Source organism: Tamandua tetradactyla, chromosome 14 (genome assembly GCF_023851605.1).
Source record: "Tamandua tetradactyla isolate mTamTet1 chromosome 14, mTamTet1.pri, whole genome shotgun sequence".
In the NCBI taxonomy this organism is placed as follows: Eukaryota; Metazoa; Chordata; class Mammalia; order Pilosa; family Myrmecophagidae; genus Tamandua; species Tamandua tetradactyla.
Genome location: NC_135340.1, coordinates 73,050,930 through 73,074,865, shown reverse-complemented (window position 1 = coordinate 73,074,865; position 23,936 = coordinate 73,050,930). Strand labels below are relative to the sequence as shown.

Genomic DNA, 23,936 nt, shown 5'->3' with positions numbered 1-23,936 from the left:
GCGGAAACCCCACCCCGCCAAATGGGAACAGGAAACCAAGGCAGAATTCACACAGCCTCTCACTGAGCATCATCAAGCTACTGCACGAGCCCCATGGGGACAACCCAAGTCAGCCGGTCCAGCACAGTCTCTGTCTCATGCAGACACATCCACACGGTTGTCCCACAGGCTTCTCACGTGCAATAGAGTCAGACTTGATAAGGACAAAATGGAAGTCCAAGCCTCTATCAAGATCTGTGCCTCCTTTGGATTGCTCAGTGCCTCCAATATTCACCCAGTCACCTGGCAAAAATAAGTGAAAGTCATCCCTGAACACAATTCTCATTCATTCCCTCCAATCAAACCATGGCTGTGGGCAGGGACTCTGGTGAAAAGGCCAGGATGGCCAAGTGAGACACTGGAGCAGTGACAGATCAGCCAGACTTGGTGACGGTCTCTTCCACACTGCAAGTTATCCACTTTTCTCTTCCTGCCCCTCTGCTACCCTCTCCGTGATCCTTTGCAATAGATATCGCTCCTATTTTCACAGAGAGAAACAAAGTCATGGGACCCTAGAGGATTTTTTGTTTGTTTTGTTTTGTTTTCTGACTAATAACCTAATACAGGAGCGGTAAGACAGCCTGAATTCCTTGGCCAGGTCTACTTGCAGAGGCCTGTGGGAGATGAAGTTTCAGGCTTTGGCACAGCTGGACTGAACCCTGCCCAGGAGCACCGGGAGGGCAGCTGATTCAAAAAGGTCACTACCCCTGCCCCGTGGGAGGCAGCCTGGGACCTGGTCCGACTCACCCTCTCTCAGATTCCAGGCCTGTGACTCAGCTCTCAGGAAGCCCTGGGTCCCCCCCACTCCTGACTTTGGCCTGGTCTGCTGACTTACCTTGGCAGACCTTTTGATTTCTCTAGAAGGTGCTGCCAGACTGCTAGGAGGGCTTATTGAAACTGGCGCACCAGAGAGGGCAGATGGCTAAACCCCTGCTGAGTCACCATCCGATGGGCCACAGGCTGCCGTCAAAGAGAAGGGGGACGTTCTAAGCGTGTTCACCCAAAAAGATGCTCCCAATACACTGTGAGAGAGGAAAACTAAGTACTGCCACAAGTGTGACCCAAAATATGTATGTAATTTTTCTGCTTCATACTCATATATTGTCTAAATTATTTTATAAGCTTTTCTATTATTTCTTTGTGATAGAAACTGTAGTAACGATAAAACAGAAAAGTTCCATGGAAGTGTCACTTGAATGGAAAAAACACCCTCAATGGTGAATAATGTGATTAAGCACAAATTTCAATCACTTACTTTTAACATGCAAATATACTCAGATTTGTAAACCAACAAAGAGGATGCATTCCCATTTTACAGATAGTATAGCTAAGGCTGGGAGGTTAAGTGACCTGTCCACCTAGTACAAATCTTTCTACTGCCTCAAGAAAAAGAAAGCACTTATTTATTTTTGTCCCTGAGATTGATCTGTATTCACCATTTTAAAAAACCTTTCCTAGTAAAATACACATTCTTTTCAAATATCCATGGAACATCCACCAAGTATCCATGGAACATAAACCATATCCTGGACCATAAAACAAACCTCAACAAGGTTAAAAGAATTGAAATCATCTCTGATCAAAAAGATAACTGGAAAATCTCTAAACAATTAGAAACTAAGCAACACACATCTAAATAATCCATGAGTCAAAAAGGAAGCATCAGAGAAACTTTTTTAAAAAACACATTGAGCTGAATGAAAATTTAAAAGCAACATAGAGAACTTTGTGGAACACAGCTAATGCAGTGTTTAGAAGGGAATGTATAACACTATATTAGAAAAGAGGAAAAGTTTGAAATCAATCATCTAAGTGCCCACCTCAAGAACCTAGAAAAAAAAAAAAGCAAAGTAAATCCAATGCAAACAGAAGGAGGGAAGTAATAAATAAATCAATGAAACTGAAAGCAGAAATGTAGAGAAAAATCAATGAAACAAAAAACTTATTCTTCTAAAAGATCGATAAAACTGATAAACCTCTGGCAATACTGACAAAAAAGAGAAAACACGAATTACCATTATCGGGATTGGAACAGGGGTATCGCCACAGATCCTGCAGACATCAAAAGTGAATTAAAAAAAAAAAAAGTGAATACGAGGGGGTGAAAGGGCGTTTCAGTGGTAGAATTCTCGCCTGCCATGTGGGAGACCTGGGTTCAATTTCCAGCCCATGTGCTTCCCCAAAAGACAAGCAAACCAACAAACAAAAATTCAACAAATGGTGCTGCAATAATGGGATACTCACATGGAAAAAGAATGAAATGTGACCTCCGCCATACAGCGCACACACACACACACACACACACAAAAGAAGTGAATACGAAAATATGTACCACACCAATGCAAGGTGGTATATGAGAACCCTGTAATTTTATGCATAATTTTCTGTAAACACACCATTTCTCTAATAAAGAAGAAAAATAAAGGGAATACTGCAAACAATTCTAGACACATAAATGTGATAACTTGGATGAAATGGAGAATTCCTTGAAACACACAAACTCCACAACTCATGCAATATGAAATAGATCATTTGAATAGACCATGACTGTTAAGGAATTTGAATTCATAATTTTAAAACTCCCAAAAAAGAATTTCTAGGCCTAGATGAGTTCACTGGAAAGTTTTACCAAATGTTTAAACACAATAAAAATCAATTCTGAAGAGATGTGTATCTCTTCCGAAAATAAAAGAAGAAGAAACATTTCAATTCTTTTTATGAGATTTCTCTTATCCTGATACCAAAAGTAGGGGAAGGACTGAAGGAAGAAAGGGAGGGAGGGAGGGAGGATCCCTCATGAATTAAGAATGAAGACACAAAATCAAAATATTAACAAATACAACTCAGCAATATAAAAAACAATTATACCCCATGACCAAGTGGAGTTTATTCCAGGTAAGCAAGACTGGTTCAGTATTCAAATGTCTGAAAAAAATCACATGCTTAATTTCTGATTGTTTAGAGATTTTCCAGTTATCTTTTTGCTATTCCATTGTAGTCAGAGAAGTGGGTGTGGCTAGACCCACAGAGAAATGCCAGGAGCTCACAGCCAGCTCCCAGGGAGCCAGGACCATCTCCATCTGGTCTGCATGAGGCCATGTAAATTCTCAGCTGGAGCATTCATTTTTTGGGGGGGTGGTGGTGCATGGTCCGGGAATCACACCTGGGTCTCCCACTTGGAAGGCGAGCATTCTACCACTGAACCACCCGTGCACCCCACTTTTTTTTTTTAATGAGCATTAGTTTTATTGTCAAGAATGGGAACTGGGTCATTCAATATTTCTTTGGGTATCTCTCCAATTCTTTAGAGACCTTCCCAATGACCAGAGGAAACCACTATGACTTGGACTGTTGGCGCTCTTTTCCACAAATAAATGGACCTGTGACTCTTCTAAACATTAAATTCCATACATATTCTCATAGCCATGCTCAAGGCTTCAGACAGAGAGACCCTAAGAATATGAGGCATAATGATTACTCACTTTGTGTGACAAAAGTTTCATGTATCCTGTTCTGTTTATTTTCAAAGCTATTTATTCAGTAATTGCCTGTTTGTAATATTGCAGTAAAACCAACACTGGCTGCCACAAGCCTTTAACTAGGATATTGCAGGCCAAAATACTGGGAGCAGACATTCCCTGGCATGACATTATTTCGCAGCTTACACTCCATCCTCTCCTTTCTGCCTCTTGTATCTTTCAGGCCCATCTTTTCTCCCATCACCTTCTATGTCTTTGGATCAAACTCCTGACTCTTCTTTCACTGCCTGATGCCGCCTGCTTCCAACTTCCTATCCAGTCCACCTCCCAACCTACCATCCTGCACATCTCTCCTCCCTACTGTGCCTCCCTCCACTGGACCCACCTTGGCTGCCCCCATCTCTGCCACACTTGCATCTGGTCCCAGCCCCGGGCCCAGGCGTCAGCACCCTCCCTTCCACAGCTGCCCTCTCTGTTCAGCCCCTCCTTTGTTCCCTCTCGCTCTGTTTCTCATCCCCAACCTCTGCACACTCCCATCTTGGGCCAGCTGCCTTTCCCTAAAGTGTGTTTGTTTGTACAGAGCATGTGTGTTTTAGCTGGAAAAAAAGAGCCAGCCAACAAACTGAAGAAAGCAAAAAGGCCAGGAACCAAAACACTGGATGTTAGAACCAGCTGTGACCCAGTCACTTCCCCTTCCTGGAGGGCTGGGAGAAGGAGAGGGGCAGTTAGATTTCTACGTTGCATTCCAGCTCTCAACAGGGAACTGTTACAGAGAGTAACTCACAGAACCCTACAGTCCACCTAGCAGATTAATGCAGACAGCTCCCTAATCAGGGAGAGTCTACCTTTGGGCCACCTTGAATCCTTTCACAGTCTAGGCATATCAAGCTAAGTAGGGCTTTCAAGCCAGCTTTCCACAAGGGACAAGCAGGCAATCATTCCCCGAAGCTGGTTTTATTTCATGGGAGGGGAAAGGAATGTTGACAGTAAAAGGACCTCCTCTGATTAAAGTCCCCTCCAGAAACATCAGCACTGTTGACTTTAAACTGGGAAATTTAATCAATTTAACCCCATCATGGCAGCAGAGGTCAAAGATCCAGGAACTGCTCAAGATAAGAGCCTGCTAATTTAAAATCAAATGGGGCTGTCGTACCTACCAAGCCCAAATGTCGCTCTGCTGCCTCTCCTACGAGACTCTAGATCACTCTGGCCTTGGTTCTACCACCTTGACGAACAGCTCCACAGAGAGCCAGGCCCCTGACCTTGTGTGACATCTTTGTCTCGTGACCCCCATGAACAAACAGCTCTCCACGGCTGCCTGCAAAAAGGACCGGATGTAATGAATGTCAACTGTAAATGTGCAGGCAGGATTAACCTCTTGACACAAAGTTGTTTCTGGGTCATATTATCCTTTTAGTTAAATGCCAGGCCAGGCTCTGACTAAATTCTACCAGAGTTTTGTCAAGGTCATACTCAGTGGCTGCACATATAGTAAATTATTAACACCGGTTCTCCACTGGGCCTGGATCAGCTGCAGAGTTCGTCACCTGCCAGCCACATTTCCCCCAAATTCAGTAGCAGGAAATTCACGGTACACAGCACAGGCACAGATTCTGGTTAGAAGGGTCACTAAGACAGATACGGGAAATGGCACGTAGTTGGAGCTGGAAGGGAAACTCTGCGCAGCAAGGTGGGGAAAAGCAGCAAGCGAGCAGGCAGAAGAGAGGTCCCGCGTGCCGCAGTCTGGAAAACCAAGCATCGAGGAAGCAGCAGAATCTTTTTCTGTGCTATAGAAGGCACAGGCTTAGAAACATGGCAGAAAAAAGCCTGGCCCAGGCAGAGAGGCTCCTGTAGATCAGACCACACATGGGGTTCGTACAGCACACGGGTCCTTTGGGTTTGGTGCATGCTGGATTCAAGCTTAGAGTCATTTTATAAACCCAATGGGTTCAGGGAATTCCCCATGTGAACTCTCCAGGACAACTCCACTGCCTATTTTCCAAAGAAGGAACTTTAGTTGGTGTTTTCCAACTAAATTTGCAGACCTCAAAGTCTTCCCTGTGCTGTCATCTAGCCAATACCTTCCCTGATACAAAAGACACAAAATCAGGCTCTTGGACAATTCAGGGAAGGAAAAGAAATGGTTTTAACATCCCTCTCTGCCACATCTGCCCGGATGCTTTCAGACCCACCTCTGATGCCAACTCTTCTGGGCTCTGTCATTTATTGGACTGACTTGAACCCCAGCCTCGTCCCAAACAGTCTTAGAGGCACATCCAGCCTTTTTTTCTAATTATATGTGGACTCAAAGTTTCCCTAAATCCAGACATTTCTCTCTCTGGACCACACACTTGAAAAACATGTGCAGAAATTTAACAAAGAAAAAGAGGAGAAGCGTTAAAAGGAGAAAAACGTGCATTTGGCCATATTTTCCCTTTGGTCTGCAAATTCCCTAAGGATAAGTCCATTTACAAGTTTGGAATTTCCTGGGGAAAAACATAAGCCTCTCCCTTCTGCCCACCCTCTCCAACTCCCACTTACCACTAACAAAGCAGCATTACTTTATTCATTACCAAGAAAGCTATCGCAATCACTCTTAGAGCAAATACTTTGCCCCTTATTTTGTCTTTCATGAAACCAACCTAAAAATGTCAGCTCAAACCAGCTCAGTTCCCCAGGGATCATGGGGGATGCAGGAGTTTTCTACCATATCTGACTCTGACTTGTTCTTATGAGTTTCCAGAAACCTAACGTGTGGCCAGCACCATGTGCACATGACTTAGTAGTTCAAAACTCAATAAACCACATCTAATCACTTCAGAGGCCACCTACTACTCCAGTTTTTATATTACAATCCACCCACCACCTCGAAGATGCTTAACCCACTGACATTAGTCCAGTACCTCAAATATAGCAAGCACTCAAGAATATCTATTGAATGTCTAAATATACGAACACATAAACTTATTACCTGCCAAGGTAGGTCTATGAAGAATACAAAAATGAATAAGGGAAATGGCTATTCCTAAAGAGGTTTGCAAGTCTCAGAAGAGAACAACACAAAGAACTGTCCCATGCTTGAGCTCAGATAGTTCCCTCTGTCAGGAATGCCCTTTCCCACCCCTACATTGTCTCACTAATACCCAGGGGCTCCCCCAAGCCTCAATCCGAGCCCACTCCTTCTTAGAAACTTCTTAGAAACTTAGATGACGACACTGAGCAAAGTCATCCTTTTTTTTATACTTCTGCTTTGCATGCAGTGTAACAGTCTTTCCAAACCTGGATCCCATCACTTAGGATGCCCAGAGGGCACCATCTACTTTCTTGTCTGTTTCCAGCACAAGGCTATCCATCTCTGGGTTCTAGGCCCTTACACAATGCCCATTGCACTGAGTGAATAAACAAACAGTGAGAGGGTAAATCAATAAATGCCAGGTAAGGGGCAAAAAGCTTCAGGGATTTCAAAGAAAAAGATCAGCCCTGCTGGGTGGACCACATGCAAAAGATGGCATCTGCGTTCAGCCCTGAAGGACAGGCCAGATTTGAACAGGCAGAGACCGAAACACAGCGGGCGGTGGCGGACAGCACGGATAGGCAGGCTGACACGAGCAGAGGCCCAGAGGAAAAAATGCATAGAGAGAAACCCAGAAGGAGAACGCAGGAGAGCAAGTCAGAGAAGGCAGGCTGAGCTACAATATGTCACCCTGGAATAGCTAGTTTGAGCTGGAACAGAGGTGTAATTAGTATTATTTTCCCTGCTGAGAGAAGATACTGGGGATTAGAAATGTGGTTTGCCAAAAGCATTGGGTCATTCAATAAATGTTTATCACTCACCAACCACGCTTAAAGCCCCACAGGAGACACTTGTGTAAGAAGAAGAGAATACACCCCTATAAACATAAACACATGCACACGCCCTTGTAGTTACAGCCATCTAAGTTTCTCAACAGCAACACTATCGACATCTGGGACCGATGACCCCCTGGAGGGGGCTGTCCTGAGCACTGGAGGATCCTTAGCCCATCCCTGGCCTCACCCACCAGCCGTCAGTGGCACCTACCTCCACCCGCTGCAACCACCAAGAATGACCCAGGACATTGCCAAACGTCCTCCGGGAAACGGAGACAAAATCAGCCCAGCTCACCCCCAGCTGACAATCACTCACCTAAATTATCTCACAAAGAACACATAAGGAGGTTGCAGGATTGGGAGTGAAGGAGAGGGAATGGGAGGTAGTTGAATTTGTTTTAAGTCTGTGCAGTTACTACTTTCCATTAAAAAAAAACTGCAGTACCCAGGAAAAGGGTCGCCCAGCCAATAGGCAGTGGAGACAAAGCCCACATCTTTTGACACCCAGCCTTTATTCTTTCTGCTACACCACATCGGATTCCATGTGGCGGGGACTGCAAAGGCAGGGCCCAGAGGAGGCAGGTGTGGATGACAAAAGCACACATGTCCGTGTAAGGGCCGGGGAATTCCTCAGGGTGGCCGGTGCTGGGCTCACCTTGGGCAACCGGGAGGGTCCGGGAGGGAGGCAGGCAGGAGCCAGGTCACGAGGGAGGCCCAGCAGGGAAGCCATCGAGGACTTGGGAGGGGGAGGCCCGAGCCCCAGGCTGGCTAACCCACAGCCTGGTGGACACGGCCTGAAGGAGCCAAACCAGGAGGGAGACAGGGAGACAGCTGCTGGGGCCCACCAGACTGCAGAGAGCGGGGTCTAAAGCAGGGCAGCAGCTGTGGGAAAGGAGCTCAGAGGAGGGAACCAAGAGGCTGTGGATGCAGAAGCTGCAGGACTGGGCAGAAGATAAAGGCCGAGGCAGAGGCCGGGGGCGCCAACGCTCAACAGCAAAACTTTGTCACTGAACTCAGGGCTTTTTCCTGACCTGCCTAAGGGGAGGCACAGATCAGTAGCCCCATTGGATTGTACAAGGGGTAAATTCAAATGGTACAAAAGGTTTTATACACTGTTTAAAACATTTCCCTTTAGCTCCATCATCCTACTTGTCCCCAGAAGTAACCACGATTTATCGGTTAGTGAATCCTTCCTGAGTTAGTCTATAATGCCCAAGCATATATATATATATATATGTATTCATTTTGGATTATTTATATTTTTTAGTAACACGAATGGTGTCCAACTACAATCGAAGGAAGAAAAGTGAGGGAAGGACTAGGAGATTTCTGGAAAGTAAATGGGCAAAGCCAGACTTAACATTCCCAACCCTTCCTTAAACTATGATAGGATTCTTCATTTACTTCTACACATAATGAGAGTCCTGTAGCTAGTAACTACCGAGCACCCTGCCCTGTGCCGGGGACACAAAGGACCATAAGGTGCTTCCTCCCATCTGGGGAGAACGGCCCATCAACTCAGAGGCACTGCCCGACAGAACAAGGACTAGCCAAGGGTAGGATGCCGTGGGTTCCTGCCAAAGGAGATGGGCATCAGGAAAGATGGCATAAAAGAGATGGTGTATCAAAATGCTGCATTATCTATTGCTGCAAATTACCTCAGGAGCCCAAAACACCAGTAAACATTGATTATCTCACATACTCTCTGAGGCTGGGGAATCCAGAAGCGACTTGGCTGGGTAGTTCTGGCTGAGGCTGCAGTCATCAGCAGGCTTGACCGGGCTGGATGAGCCGCTCCCAAGATGGCGCCCTCCCACGGCCACCTTAGTCCTCTGCCACAAGGACCTTAGGATTCCCTGAGGGTTCTCTGAACAGGCAGCTCATTTCCCCCAGAGCAGTGATCCAAGAGAAAGCAAGGCGCTCAATGTCTTTTATGACCTGTCCTCAGAAGCCACACTCCATCATTTCCATAATATCTTACTGGTTACCCAGGTCAGCCCTATTCCACATGGGGAGACACCACGCAGGAGCATGAACCCCCAGAGGTGGTCCTTGGGGCCCATCTTGGAGGCTGGTGACTACAAATGCCTTCATACCCTGATTTGCTTCGACATCGCAGCTATTTCTGTCTCCACACTGCTTCTTAACGAATGGATTTAGAGGTTACAACATGTTCCATTTTCTGCTTCACGTGTTCCAATAACTGTGCCAAAGTTTTCCTCAAAGTAGACATCTACTTAATGATCTTGGCAAGTCTTTAGAAAAACATCCATCAGGCAGAATGTATAGGGTCAGAGAGAGGAGAACACAAAGCGAGTAGGATTTTTGATGTTTTTTTTCTCCCTTCAGATGTTAAAGATTCAACTGTTTGCAATATTATGATGGCTGCAACTGTTCTTGGCTATTTAAAATAGTCCAGCCCATTGCACTGCCCAGCCCCCGGCCCCTGAGGTTTCACCTCATTCAAACCTGGATTGCACCAGGTTTCTGGCCTTCACCCGCAGTCCGAGACTCTGGCAGTGTCCACAGACAGTTCAGAGATGTCAAAATCCATTTCATTTGGGGAGATAGGCAAGCACCCTACCAGTTAGCTATTCTCCCTACTTCATAAGATTTTTGAAGATTTTCCATCACTGACCTGTCATATCATCCTTTCAACAAGGACAAATAAAGCCTTTCCCCCTACCAGGCTTCTCCCCCAGTATATCAAACTTTTCCCTCCACCCATGACCCTTATGTACCCTTGCCCACTTGCTCCACAAACACATTTGCCAGCACCTGACAAACAATAAAAACCTTACAGACTTCCGGAAAAGATGGCGGCTTAGTAAGACGCGCGGGTCTTAGTTCCTCCTCCAGAAAAGCAACTAAAGAAACAGAAACAACACGAAACAGCTCCCGGAGTCACGACAGAGACCAAAAAGGCAGCGTACCCCATTCTGGAACGGCTGAACGGGCAGGGAGAATCCGCTGCGGTGAGATACCCGAGGGGCGCACGTTTTCCTGGCCGGGGCGGCTGGCGACTGGGGTCCCCTCCACGCATGTGGCTCCCCGGTCTGACTGGGAACATTGGATAGCGGGGCCCTCCCGTCACGCTTGGCGTCTCGGGCCAGCTGGGCAATTTGGACCGGCACTCCCCCAAGCCGCGGCCAGCGACCCCCGCCTCCACGCGCGGTTTCCCAGGCCGACTGCCCCGCAGACAAATGACCGCCACGAGCACCACCTACTGGGCAGGAAAAGAAAAACAGAGCCCAGAGATTCCACAGAAAAACCTTTTAACCAGCTGGGTCCCACACCCAGGGAAATCTGATCAAATGCCCAGACACCAGCAGAAAATAATGGATGACGCTCAGAAAATTGAAGATATGGCCCAGTCAAAGGAACAAACCAATAGTTCAAATGAGATACAGGAGCTGAGACAACTAATGCTGAATATACGAACAGAAATAGAAAAACTCTTCAAAAACCAAATCAATAAATTGAGGGAGGACATGAAGAAGACATGGGCTGAACAAAAAGAAGAAATAGAAAATCTGAAAAAACAAATCACAGAACTTGTGGGAGTGAAGGACAAAGAAGAAAAAATGGAAAAAACAATGGATACCTACAATGGTAGATCTAAAGAGACAGAAGCTACAATTAGTGAACTGGAGGATGGAACATCTGAATTCCAAAAAGAAACAGAAACTATAGGGAAAAGAATGGAAAAACTTGAGCAGGGAATCAGGGAACTGAATGACAATATGAAGCGCACAAATATACGTGTTGTGGGTGTCCCAGAAGGAGAAGAGAAGGGAAAAGGAGGAGAAAAACTAATGGAGGAAATTATCACTGAAAATTTCCCAACTCTTATGAAAGACCTAAAATTACAGATCCAAGAAATGCAGCGCACCCCAAAGAGATTAGACCCAAATAGGCATTCTCCAAGACACTTACTAGTTAGAATGTCAGAGGTCAAAGAGAAAGAGAGGATCTTGAAAGCAGCAAGAGAAAAACAATCTGTCACATACAAGGGAAACCCAATAAGACTATGTGTAGATTTCTCAGCAGAAACCATGGAAGCTAGAAGACAGTGGGATGATATATTTAAATTACTAAAAGAGAAAAACTGCCAACCAAGACTTCTATATCCAGCAAAATTGTCCTTCAAAAATGAAGGAGAAATTAAAACATTTATAGACAAAAAGTCACTGAGAGAATTTGTGACCAAGAGACCAGCTCTGCAAGAAATACTAAAGGGAGCACTAGAGTCAGATACGAAAAGACAGAAGAGAGAGGTATGGAGTAAAGTGTAGAAAGAAGGAAAATCAGATATGATATATATAATACAAAAGCCAAAATGGTAGAGGAAAATATTATCCAAATAGTAATAACACTGAAAGTTAATGGACTGAATTTCCCAATCAAAAGACATAGAATGGCAGAATGGATTACGACCCAGCAATACCACTGCTAGGTATCTACTCAAAGGACTTAAGGGCAAAGACACAGACGGACATTTGCACACCAGTGTTTATAGCAGCATTATCTACAACTGCAAAGAGATGGAAACAGCCAAAATGTCCATCAACAGACGAGTGGCTAAACAAACTGTGGCGTATACCTACAATGGAATATTATGCAGCTTTAAGACAGACTAAACTTATGAAGCATGTAATAACGTGGATGGACCTAGAGAACATTATGCTGAGTGAGTCTAGCCCAAAACTAAAGGACAAATACTGTATGGTCCCACTGATGTGAACCGACATTCGAGAATCAGCTTGGAATATATCATTGGTAACAGAGACCAGCAGGAGTTAGAAACAGGGTAAGATAATGGGTAACTGGAGCTGAAGGGATACAGACTGTCCAACAGGACTAGATACAAAAACTCAAAAATGGATAGCACAATAATACCTAAGTGTAATGTAACTAGGTTGGAACACTGAATGAAGCTGCACCTGAAATATGGTTTTTTGTTTGTTTGTTTGTGTGTTTGTATCTTTTGTTTTTGTTTTTATTCTTTTTCCTTTTTATATATATATATATTTTATTAGTATTATTATTTTAATTCTCTTCTCTATATTAACATTCTATATCTTTTTCTGCTGTTTTACTAGTTCTTTTCCTAAATCGATGCAAATGTACTAAGAAATGATGATCATACATCTATGTGATGATACTAAGAATTACTGAGTGCATGTGTAGAATGGAATGATTTCTAAATGTTGTGTTAATTTCTTTTCTTTTTTTGATTATTAAAAAAAAAAAAAAAACCTTACAAAGAGAACGGGGTCCTACCTGCCCCTTCCCTGCCCTTTCTACCCTCTCTCCACAGGAGCCAGCAGAGAGGGGGACCCATAACAATCCCACGAAAAAGAGAACGGGCTTGCTGAAGAGACTGCCGAGAGCACATGCCTCCATCTCAAGTGGCACCATGAACAAACCATCCCAGGGCACTCCATCCTACCGGTGAAGACAGAGCTGACTCTTCTCACAGAAGGAATCTGTGCAGGTGCCACACCACCCACCACCCTAACCTGTGTAAGTCTTTAATGATTCCAGTTGCTCTTAGGAAATCCTGCAGATGCTCCTCCAGGCTGAGCTGGCCCTCCACGCCTCTCTACTCCATCTCGCCCTCACACTCCAGCCTCACCAGCCGGCGTTCATCCCGAGTAGACCACACTACCGCCGGCCACAGGCCCCCCTAACACGCTGTTCCCCCCAGACTGGATTTTTTTCTGGGAGGGTTTTTTTGTCTTGTTAATTCCTATTCATCTTTCAGATCTCCAACCTCACATCCCTCAAGGATGCTTCCCCAAAACTTCAAAGTGCTTATCACAACTAAATGACACACTTATAAATGTCACTGTTTCAACAATGTCTGCCTCCCGCTAGGCTAAAAGCTCCCACCCACCCACCCCTGACACTTTTGTCTTATTCCCATAACCTAGCACGGTGCCTGACAGAAAGGAAATGCTCAATAGTTGTGCTCAATCAATTAATGGTTACGAATGGATGATTTATTGAATGTAGAGTACAAAAAACATGAACAATCCATTTCTAATGGTTGGGATTGGACGCTGTCTGACATCAAATCTCCTCAAGTGCTGTCCCCTGGTCACGCCTCATTACAGGGGAAGAACTCTCCTTGCTCCACGCTTATGCAGCATGTGTGGGAAAAGGCAGATACAGCCCGACCCTGAGACCAGCCTGTCCCGTCGCTCTTCCTGGGATCAGGACGAGGTTTCCACCTTCTCCTCCACCCACTTAAGTCTCGATACCTTCTCTTCGCCCTGCATGCGAACCCGCCTGGACTTTCTGGGGGCATCTGTGTGCCACTGGCCCCTGCTGGGAAACACCCAAATGCTCAACCCACACATGAGGCTTCACGACATCGTCACAAAACCCTGTCCAATGTCCTCCTTAACCCTGTGTGATGAACCTTCCCAGTGTAATTCTTCATCAGCTCTTCCACCTGCACTGTGATGCCAAAGCCGAAATGCCTGCCCCACAACAAGAGTGGCTGAATCTACTCACCACATGTCACAATATCAAACCTGAAAGGCGAGATCCCTTAATTTTGGCAACCTAACCATAAAAGTGAGAGGCCCCTGTCATTAATATTTTGTTTTATGAGGTCCTGCTCTCTGGAAATCTTAACTGTAATTGGGATTTTATTAATTTTTTTTTAAATATATTTTAACTCATCCCTCAGGGGGTCAATATTTCATTTGAACAGTGTAAACCTTCCAATAATTCTGTTAACTCTAAGTTTTCGTCAAAGCAGTTGGGTTCAAAGTCAGCAGGTACATGTTGTTTTAGTGTCCAGAAATATTAGCAGAGGTTCTTAAATCCTTGCGGTAAAGGTCACTCAGGGTTTCAAATTACAGAGCTGATGTACTATTTTCTCTGCTGAATTGTGCCATCTAAAGCTATAAGGCTTTCCTGATCTCCTCCCCTCATATTCTCCTGCATGTTCAATCGCAGCACCTAAGACTTCACTGTCTTTTTTATTTGCATATCAGTCTTCCCATGAGACTGGAAAAGACCCTCAGAGCTAGAGCACCTCTGTGACTCGCACTGTGCTGGCCCTCAATGCACTCAAACGCGTCATGAAAAATGAAGGATTGCATCCCGGACTCTCTTACTCTGTCTCCTACAACCGACAGCAAGTGACTTTGGGGCAGCTCACGTGCCCACGCCAGGAGGGTGGAGCAAAGGGATGCTCTGTGCACTGCTCACAAAGACCTCTTAAAAAGCTCATCATCATGGAAATACTAGTGGTCAATGAAAGGGAGGGGTAAGGGGTATGGGTTTTTTTTTCTTTTTATTTCTTTTTCTGGAGTGATGCAAATGTTCTAAAAAATGATCATGGTGATAAATACGAACAACTACGTGTTGATATTGTGAGCCACTGATTGTAACCATGTATGGACTGTTTCTATGTTAAGAATGTTCATGTTTGTATGTTGTTTTGATCTGTCAACAAAAATAAAAAATAAAAAGCTCATCAGTCACCTGGCTCCAGAGTTTTCTTGTGTTGGGCATCAACCCTTAGGACCCATGAGGAATCTGGGATCAGAGCTACAGTACAGGGCGCCAGGGCTCTGATGGAGGTTTTGAAAGGAAAATCCTAGGACATCACACCAGAGGCTCTTATTTATTTAGCTATTAATTAATAATGAATGCAGGAGATGATACATGTATTAAAAGAGTCAATTCTAGCAAAAAAAAAAGAGGTAAAGAAAGAAGATTTTTTTAAACACTAAATTTTATCTATTTACTTTTGCTGACACAAAGTTCTGCATCACTCTAGGGAATGATTCTAAGGAAAAGGGATATTTTCCTTTTCCTGGGCACCTGACTGCAAACCCCGCTGCTTCTCCTGCTGTTTTTAGAAGCTTCTAACCAATTAGAAGTTAAAGTTGGGTGAGTTGGTCATTTGAAGTTAAAAAGCTGAGGAAATGGAAATTGTTAGTTTCCCTGCCCAACCTGGCTCCCTCAGAGAAGACAGAAATGAGATTTTACACTGAATTAGCCAGGTCTTAAAGGGGCAATTCCACTGATCCTAAGATTAGCACCCGTTTTACAATCTGACCCTCTGTTGACCTTGTGCTTTGATGGGAACTGTCCACAGACTGGCAGAAGAGAGAAAAGGGAGACTCTAGAAGTGATGTGGGAAAGAAGCACCGAGCACATATTCATTTTTGTAAGATTGACAGAATTTCCGAATTCGTAGATGAAAACCAAATATACAGACAAGTTTTGAGTCAGTTTTAGAGGGGAAAAAAATTTTCAATATTATTGAATATGGATCAAATTTCTGTAAGGGGTATTGAATATAAAACATGGGTATAATGTTAGAAAGAACTGACAATAAGAAGTGCAAAACCAGATCAAAATACAGAGACAGTATAAATATATAAGCAAAAATAGGCTGTTTCTAGAAGTTCCTCAAACATACCATTAATTAAGCCAAATGGAACACTCTTTCCCTTGCTCTCCTGTCACAGGCCTTGGCTGCTTCTCTTTAGGTCTCTTCATCTTTCCTTCCTTCCCTGCCCCCATCCTGAGCCCCCTTTCTCTTCCTCCCACCTCCCACCTCTGCCTTCTCAGACTCGCTCACCCCTCCACAGAGGGCTCCCAATCTACAGGGCAGCCCGGGCTCCCCTTAGCTGTGCTCGCCATGAGGCCCTAATGAAACCCCAATGGCCAGACACCCCCAAAGTGTGTTCATTAATTAGCTTTCCCAGCAAGGCCTCCTTCCAGGCACCCAGAGACAAAGCCTTGGGATTGGATTGTCTCTTCTTTCTCCCTCAGCCCAGCCAATGCTTGCTCCAAGGTGCCTCAGGAGCCGCCCCCCTTCTCAGCACCTACTCATCCCTCCTCCCTCACTCCTTCCCACCACCCGTCCAACTTCCAACTTCTCCGACCTCCAGGTCCCACCACTACAAAGCAATGCTTCTATCTGGTCCCTAAAAAAAAAACAAAATCAATTGTTCCTCCACAGACTACCAATTAGAAACCGTTCTTCCTCACCATGGCATTCGATTAAACTTCACAATCTGACCTCCTGCCGCCTTCTATAGCTTAACACTTCTTAGGTTGTCGTTCTTTAAAAAAAAAAAAAATTATAGCAAACGCCAAACATTCACAAAAGTAGAGAAATAGCGCAATGAATTCTTTCGTATCCATCCTCCAGCTTTAACATTTATCAACAGCACGGAGCTGGGATTGCTCCATCCATATCACCTCCCACTGGACTGTTCTGAAGCAAATCCCAGCCAGCCTATCCCTTCATCCGGAAATACGCTGGTAGGTTTCTCTAAAAGACAGACTTTAAAATTGACCACAACACTATTATCATCCTTATAAAATCATTTCTTGATATTGTTAAATATTTGGACATTATTTAAACATCCCCAGTTATTAAATATTTTGTTTTTCATGAGTGATTTGTTTGAATCAGGATTTAAACACAGTCCACTCGCTGGATCTGGGTACCCTGCCCCGTAAGTCTCTTTTAATCTATGGCAAGCTTACCCTCCACTGCTGCACGAGGCTCCAGCCCAGACATCTATCTCACCTTCCCGTCCACAACGCATGGCTTATATTGTACTCAGTATTCAAGCGTCCTCAGCTCCCATGTCCAGATATTACTCACCTTTCAAAGTCCAACTCAAATACTGCACCCTCTGTGACAATTTTTTTTATTGCTGCTGGTCCCCCTTCAGAACAGAAGCTCTTTTGTCCAAAGCACTTTATCTCTGTCTTGCGGCATCTACTTTTTTTTCCACTCTGTAGTCAGCTAGAGTGTGGCTTTTCTCCTCTTCAGTCTTCTAGATGGGCAGATTCTATCCAATTTATCTTCATAACCCTCACAGAACTTAGCACAATGCCCTGCAACTACTCAATAAATAAATGTGTGAATACTATATGCAAAATTAATATAAATGAAAGAGAACAGCAAGAGTATTTTACATGCCATCATCCTCCATCTTCTTCTTCCTCATCCATTCATTTAAGAGATATTTGTTGGGCCAAGGTGGCTCAGCGGCAAGAACGTTTGCCTGCCATGCCAGAAGACCCAGATTTGATTCCCGGTACCTGCCCATGTAAAAAAAAAAAAGAGATATTTGTTGTGTAACTGCTATATGGCGGGCATTCTGAAAGCATTTAATGGCCCAAAAGTCATTTTGCCCAGAACAAAAACAAAAGTAGCTCTTTCATCATCCTCCAAATATCTGCAGCTTTAAGATACAAAATGAGTCCTTCCAAGATCAACACTAACATTATAATCTTGTTTCCAATGGACAAGATCTGTATATTTTCATCAAAAAAAAAATTCTAATCTATAAAAGAGACTTTAAGACAATCTAATGTCCGGTCCTGGAGTTACTAAAGACAAAAAGGCATCTCTCCTTTTGTCTGTTCGTTTGTCCAATCCACAAATGTTTAGTGGGTACCTATCAAGAGCCAGGCATGGTGGGATGCCAGGGTAGAAAATGATGCTGGTCCCTACTATGTGGCAGGGAAGATAAAACCAAGAACAAAATTTCCAACAATTGCAGGTCACAGTAAACTTTAAGGTCAAAGCAGTAACTAGGGAAGTTCATGAAGGAGCTGGAATCTGAACTGATGCCATTCTCTGAAGAATCTTACGAAACTCCACTGTATAATGCTTCTCTTTTGTACAGGAGTTGGAGATAGGAAGGTCAGAGATGAAAAAGAAAAGCTACCAATTCTATTCCGTCTTCATTTTACCCCTAGGCGGCAGGCAGATACACCGACTGTCCATTTTTCAAACGGGTCCCAGCCACTGTCACAAGCCCAAGGAGAAAAGGGACATTTCCTTTTTTCAAAACTGGACAGAGTGTCAAAGGACATACAAAAGAGAAGATCATGTTATGAAACAAGGGGCCAACACACTTCACTGTCTTTTCAAGGAATGTTTGATAGAACACTTTTTGTAATAGACTGCAAAGATCCATTTCTCTATAAGGGAACTTAAGTAACTCACATCATAACCCCAACCACGACGGCTTCGCTGGCGTGGTCTAACTGAATGAGGAAACCCCACCTCGCCGAGGTATTTATGAATTCACCTTTGCTGAGCAGTTACTCTGTTCCAAAAGAGGTGTGGCTGCTCCTGTTTACAAAAAATCTTTTACAGAGTATCTGTAAAACCTGTAGAATGTTGTCAATAAAATTGGGCTGTTTTCATCAAATGTTTTACTGGTTTAAAACTTTCAGCAATCAGGGTAAGGCCAGGGAAAACTGCTGTTATTTGGCAATGATAAAACAGCATTTGAGAGGGTTTTTGGCCCTGGGGGAGGGGTGAAAATTAGGTGAAACTTGATAACAGAGGCTGAGCTGTCTCCTGAGATCTACTAAAGAAATGAACTTCCTATATGCAATGCAGTTCCTTTAAGAAATGTCAGCTTTTAGCCACTGCAGAGGGGTGGATCCTTCCCCTGGGGGAGAGCATTTAAGAAACAGACTTTACCAAATTAAAAAAAATTTATGTGCAATCCACCCCCCTAAAGCAGTTAATAGACTGATATAAAATTCTATTATATAATCCTAACACATAAATCACACAATAAAAAGAATAGCATTGGACGGTGCAAGGATGGCTCAATGGCAGAATTCTCACCTGCCGTGCTGGAGAGCCGGGTTCCATTCCCGGTACCTGCCCATGCCAAAAAAAAAAGGACAGCATTTAGCTACTAAATCAACACTACTTTCCCCATTAATATATGATTCCATCATATTTATTCAGAAGCCACCTTAAGAAGCAGTAGCTAACAAGGAATAAAAATTCAATAATATTCCTCTTTAAGAAACAACAAGGAAATTAACTATTAAGGCAAAGAAATTCCTAGAGTAATAGCAGAGCTTCCAAAAATCCCTCCCACGTCAGCATCTAAGCATCCAACAGGAACCACACATGAAAGACTCAAAACCCAGCTAGGAGGAAACTTGTTCTCAACTTACTTTCATTGAACAGACATGCCACCCATGTGGCGGTGTCCCAGGCACTGCGCTAAACTCAGGGGCAAACAAAGGTCACAGACTGTCAGCCTGCAGGTGGGCTGTGTTTGGTGATGTGTTTTCATTTTAATTTAAACCAATGCTTAAAAGTCAAGAGATCTCACATTAACATTCAGATATCTGGCTTTTCTTAAAAAAATTCAAAGATCTAGTAACTTGGGCCCAGCATTTCTTCACTGGAAGCTTTTGAATGGAGCAGAGAAGCAAATGACCTCTACAGCAAAGCATACATTCTCTAGCTGCCAGAGTCCCTACCATACCAGACTGTCATCCCAACAACACACCCAGAGCTTTAGTTATTTATGCAGCCTGTGTGGCCTCCGAGGTATTTGTCACTCTCACTCTAGGAAACGAAGAGGGATAAAAATGACCCCTGTGTATGAAGTGCAGAGTCTGATGCAGTAGGCAAGGCATGATAATGGATTGCACCAGGGTATGATATAAAACACAGCAGAGGGATGATGAGGGTGTCACTAGCTCCTCTGAGGGGAGTGGAGGTATCTGGAGCACCTTCAAGGGGAGAGGACATCTGGGGAGAAAGTTGAAGGATGAGAAGAGATTGGCCAGGCAGGAAAGTGGAAGAAAGTCATTCTAAATGTGCAAAGAGGTGAGAGGACTGAAAGAACAGGAAGTCTTCTAGAGATGGGGTTAGGCAAAGTAGGGAGTTTTATTGTCTACCGTGCTAAGAATTTTGAACTTAAGTCTGGGAGCACCAGTGAGCCAGGTGAAGTATTTGAGCAGAGGCTGACATGATCGGATTTTTATTTCAATGGAAAGACACTGGCAGCCATGTCGAATAAGACCTGGAGCAAAGATGCTGACATGCATCCCACTGGGTGTGAAGGTAAACCCCTTTAAGTTAACTTCCTGAAACTCAGAAACTCTACTTTCTCTGCCAATGATATGTGTCTTAACTAACTCACCTGTTCTTTCTTTCAAAGACTGCTGTGCCTCAATTCAGATATCTTTCTTGAGTTGGCATAATGAAAATGTTCTGACCTAAATACAATGCAGACCTTCAAAAGGATCAAAATGCAATAGCCTAAGTCCCTCAAGGTGATCTCCTTGCACATAAACGTGCCTGCTATGTTTTCCTTCCCCACTTATAAATCTGTGACAGCAGAGACCCTAAAAGCATCCAATGAAATAAATTCCTTGTGATCCACAGGTGGCATAAGTTTGATTTCCCTACAGTCAACTCACTACAAACATATGCCCCAGCATTGTTCTCAGCTACCTCTAAATGAGTCGTCCAGAACAGACCATGTAAACTGAGGCTTTGATTCACTGTTGAAAAGTATTAAAAAAAATAATGGGTGCAAAGGAGGGCCATCTTACTCAAGAGCCTGTCCACATGTTCCTGACGAAGCAAAAGCACATAAAGGTCAGTAACAAGGACAACGGGCTATTACACAGGAATGAAATGAGAAAGAAAGCCACCATGTCCCCTCAAAGCAGTCAAAATTAAATCAGTGTCTCTTTATTCTTTCAGATGAAAGTAAATCTCAAAAAGGCTAACACAGGCAAATCAAGACTTTTTTTTTAAACTGTTCTCAAGGATATAATAACCCAAAACAGACTAGTTCCCAGACCTTTTTATTGTTGCAATAAACAGACCCATCTTTCACTTCTTGTCATTTGCAATTACCATCCCATAATTGAAAATCCTTGAATCACCATGGAGCTTAGGGGTGACAGGGCCTATTAGTGCTGAGCTATCAACATAATCATGGCAGAATAAACAAACAATATCAAGAGTTCTCTTTCTTCATCATCATTAACCTATATATCGCAGGGAATCTACACTATCTATATTTCATAAGTCCCTTCTTATCCTAAAGATGGCAAGATATTTGAAAGCACTTCCTCCTTCAAAATATTGCTTTTTTACTTCTACAGTCAACACAAGGCCCACCCCCAAAAAGCTTCAACATAATTTAGGATCTATTTGCAGGAGCCAAGAATTCAATTAGGAGAAAAATTATCTTGGGAGGGTTTGGGCAATTCGGTCAGTTAACCCTGTCATAATTTTGCTGAAAAAAAAAAGAACCTGAATTGTCTAACAAAAGGCTGTACAAGTCAGAAGGAATGGCTTAGGGTAGGGGTGAAGTTCTCCAGAAATCTGGGTGCCTTTTGCAATGCTGCCCTGTTAGCAAAGTCACACAATACCCTAGGCTTCAGTCCTTTAAGGGCACCTAGGAGAGCACTGATCTCCACTCTGCAAGAGTGTACAGAATTTCAAGGGTTCATTCATGGTCCTCTAAATCTCACCTTCTGAGTTAACATTTAACCAATGACCTTAACAATTTTTTAACTTTATAAACTTCATCTAAATTGAACTGTTGTCTTTGTTGACAAGTTCTGTTTTTATGATCTAATGAAGCTGAGTTTCACTCTGTAATTAAAAGGGAGAAAAACAATGTGTCTTGGGATGGGAGAAGCGGTCTTACCCTTTTATCTGTCCCCAGCCTGATACTTTCACCCCTTGGCAACAGCTTCTGTGGTCATACAGGGCCCATTCCAGCTGACTCACCTTGGTGGCTTCTTCCACACTCTCCCTCAGGACCCGCAGTTCAGTGTCGTATTGCTCCTTTAGCTTGTCCATCTCCCAGTCGTGGTTGGAAACCTCTTCTTTCAAGGCTCCCTTCAGGGCGGTGAGTTCACGCTCCCGCTTTCTCAAGAGATCTTCTTGTTCCTCTTTGGCAATCAGTAGATCTTGCAGATCCTGTTTTGCCTGTAAGAGTTCCTAAAGAAAGGAAACGTGGATAGGAGAGATGAAGATTGAACGTCATTGTGGAGAGGACCTGCATTCCCTCTCCAGTTGAGCCATCCAAACTCACGGCCATAGGATCACCTGTCCTTCCCACCCTCTTCTTCCTCACACTACCCAATCAACTTAGACCATCTCTTCCTCTCCCTCTTCGGTTCTCAGAAGCCATCATTCTCCTTCTGGGCTCACTTGCTTCATACCCAACTGGAACTCTGAGTGTGATCAAACCCTTTACCCATATTCCTAGAACTCAGAATGACCTTGCCCCTCTTTTTCCTTCCTTGGCACTTGTCTACCTGAGCAAAACACAATACTCATATTTTCTCACAAAACCAGGGCAACAAGCTCTACTACAAATCACACTATCTAATACCAAGTGCGTCCTGCCAAAGGCTCAGAATTCCTTTTAAATCTTTGTCCTAGACCTTCGCAGTCATCCTCACGTTTGAGACTAGCTCACTCCTGCAGATGACTTTCTTCATGCTTGACTAGGAAGGCTTGAATGCTCTCTACTTTCCCTTCACCTCCACTTTTCCCTGCAATCCATACCTTCTCTCCACTGAAAGCCACTTCACAGAGAACAAACTATTCCACACCAGCCTGCTCCACGTCCTTACACTATCAATTATCTTTTCTTTTTGAGATTTTGTTCTTTTCCTTGAATCTTGGTCCTTTCCCTCAGGGCACAAGAATCCCCTTCATCAAGGGAGAAAAAAGACCTCTCCTTGGCTGCCCCCAACCTTTACTGCCAAACATTTTGAAAGCACAATTTCTGCAAACTGCCTCTACTTCTTGACCACCCACTCACTCCTTAATCTCTCACTTCCGGCTTTTGTCCCACTCTACTAACACTGCCCCTTCCCAAGTCACAGTGGGCTCTTAACCACCACATCCAATGGTCTTTCCTCAGTCCTCACTCTTCTGTATCTTTTTTTGATCCTCCCTTCCTGTCTCCTTAAAATTCTCTTCTGTCTTGTAGTTCAAACACTGCACTTCTATTTTCTTCCCTCAAGCCACTTGTTCTATGACAAACTTTTCTGGCTTTTCTCTCTTTTGCAAAAGGCTAAGATGCTCCTCAAGAACTGAAACTTAGCATTCTTTATTCTTTTCTGGCAAGCTCATCTCATTTTTTCAACTACCAAATCTGTGCCAATGACTCCAACCCTGTCTGAGTTCAGACCTGCACTTTCAAAGACCCAGACATGTCCATCTGGATGTCCCACGGACACCTCAAATTCAGGAGGGTTTCATTTCTAAATTAATTTATCGCGTCCCTTCCTCTCCTTTTTCTTTGTTCATTGTTATTAAAGATGGCACAACCTGCCTGTTAAGCACCCAAGCTCAGGAGCTTGCAGCAACTTTCAGTTTCTCTCATGCTTGTCCCTTACTACCAAAGAGTTAGTTCTGCAGCATCTTAGATCTTTTGCTTTCCACCCTGGTTTAAGCCCTGTACTGGGTTGAATAATGCCACACCCACATGCATACAATTCATGTCTACCCTGCACGTGACCTTATATGGAAACAGGGTCTTTGCAGATGCAATCAAGCTAAGATGCAGTCATACCGGATCAGAGCCGCTCCAACTCCAATATGATTGGTGTCCTTGAAAAAAAGGAAAATTTAGATAGAAACATGCACAGAGGGAACACGGCCACGAGAAGACAGAGGCAGAGACTGGAGTGATCAGCTACAGGTGAAGGAATGACGAAGAGGCAAGGAAGGATTATCTCCTAGAGTCTTCAGAGGGAGCCTGGCCCTGC

At 43.9% G+C, this 23,936-nt stretch overlaps 1 protein-coding gene across 4 annotated transcripts in view; it reads right to left on the bottom strand.

The window, feature by feature from the left end:
- The window catches only part of CGNL1 (cingulin like 1), a 162,073-nt gene that overhangs the window by 60,931 nt on the left and 77,206 nt on the right, over positions 1–23,936 (bottom strand). For all 4 annotated transcript variants that reach the window (XM_077128019.1, XM_077128023.1, XM_077128020.1 and 1 more), the window contains one exon: positions 21,940–22,152. In XM_077128019.1, the coding sequence (XP_076984134.1) occupies positions 21,940–22,152 (213 nt within the window). The remainder of the gene's footprint in view (positions 1–21,939; positions 22,153–23,936) is intronic.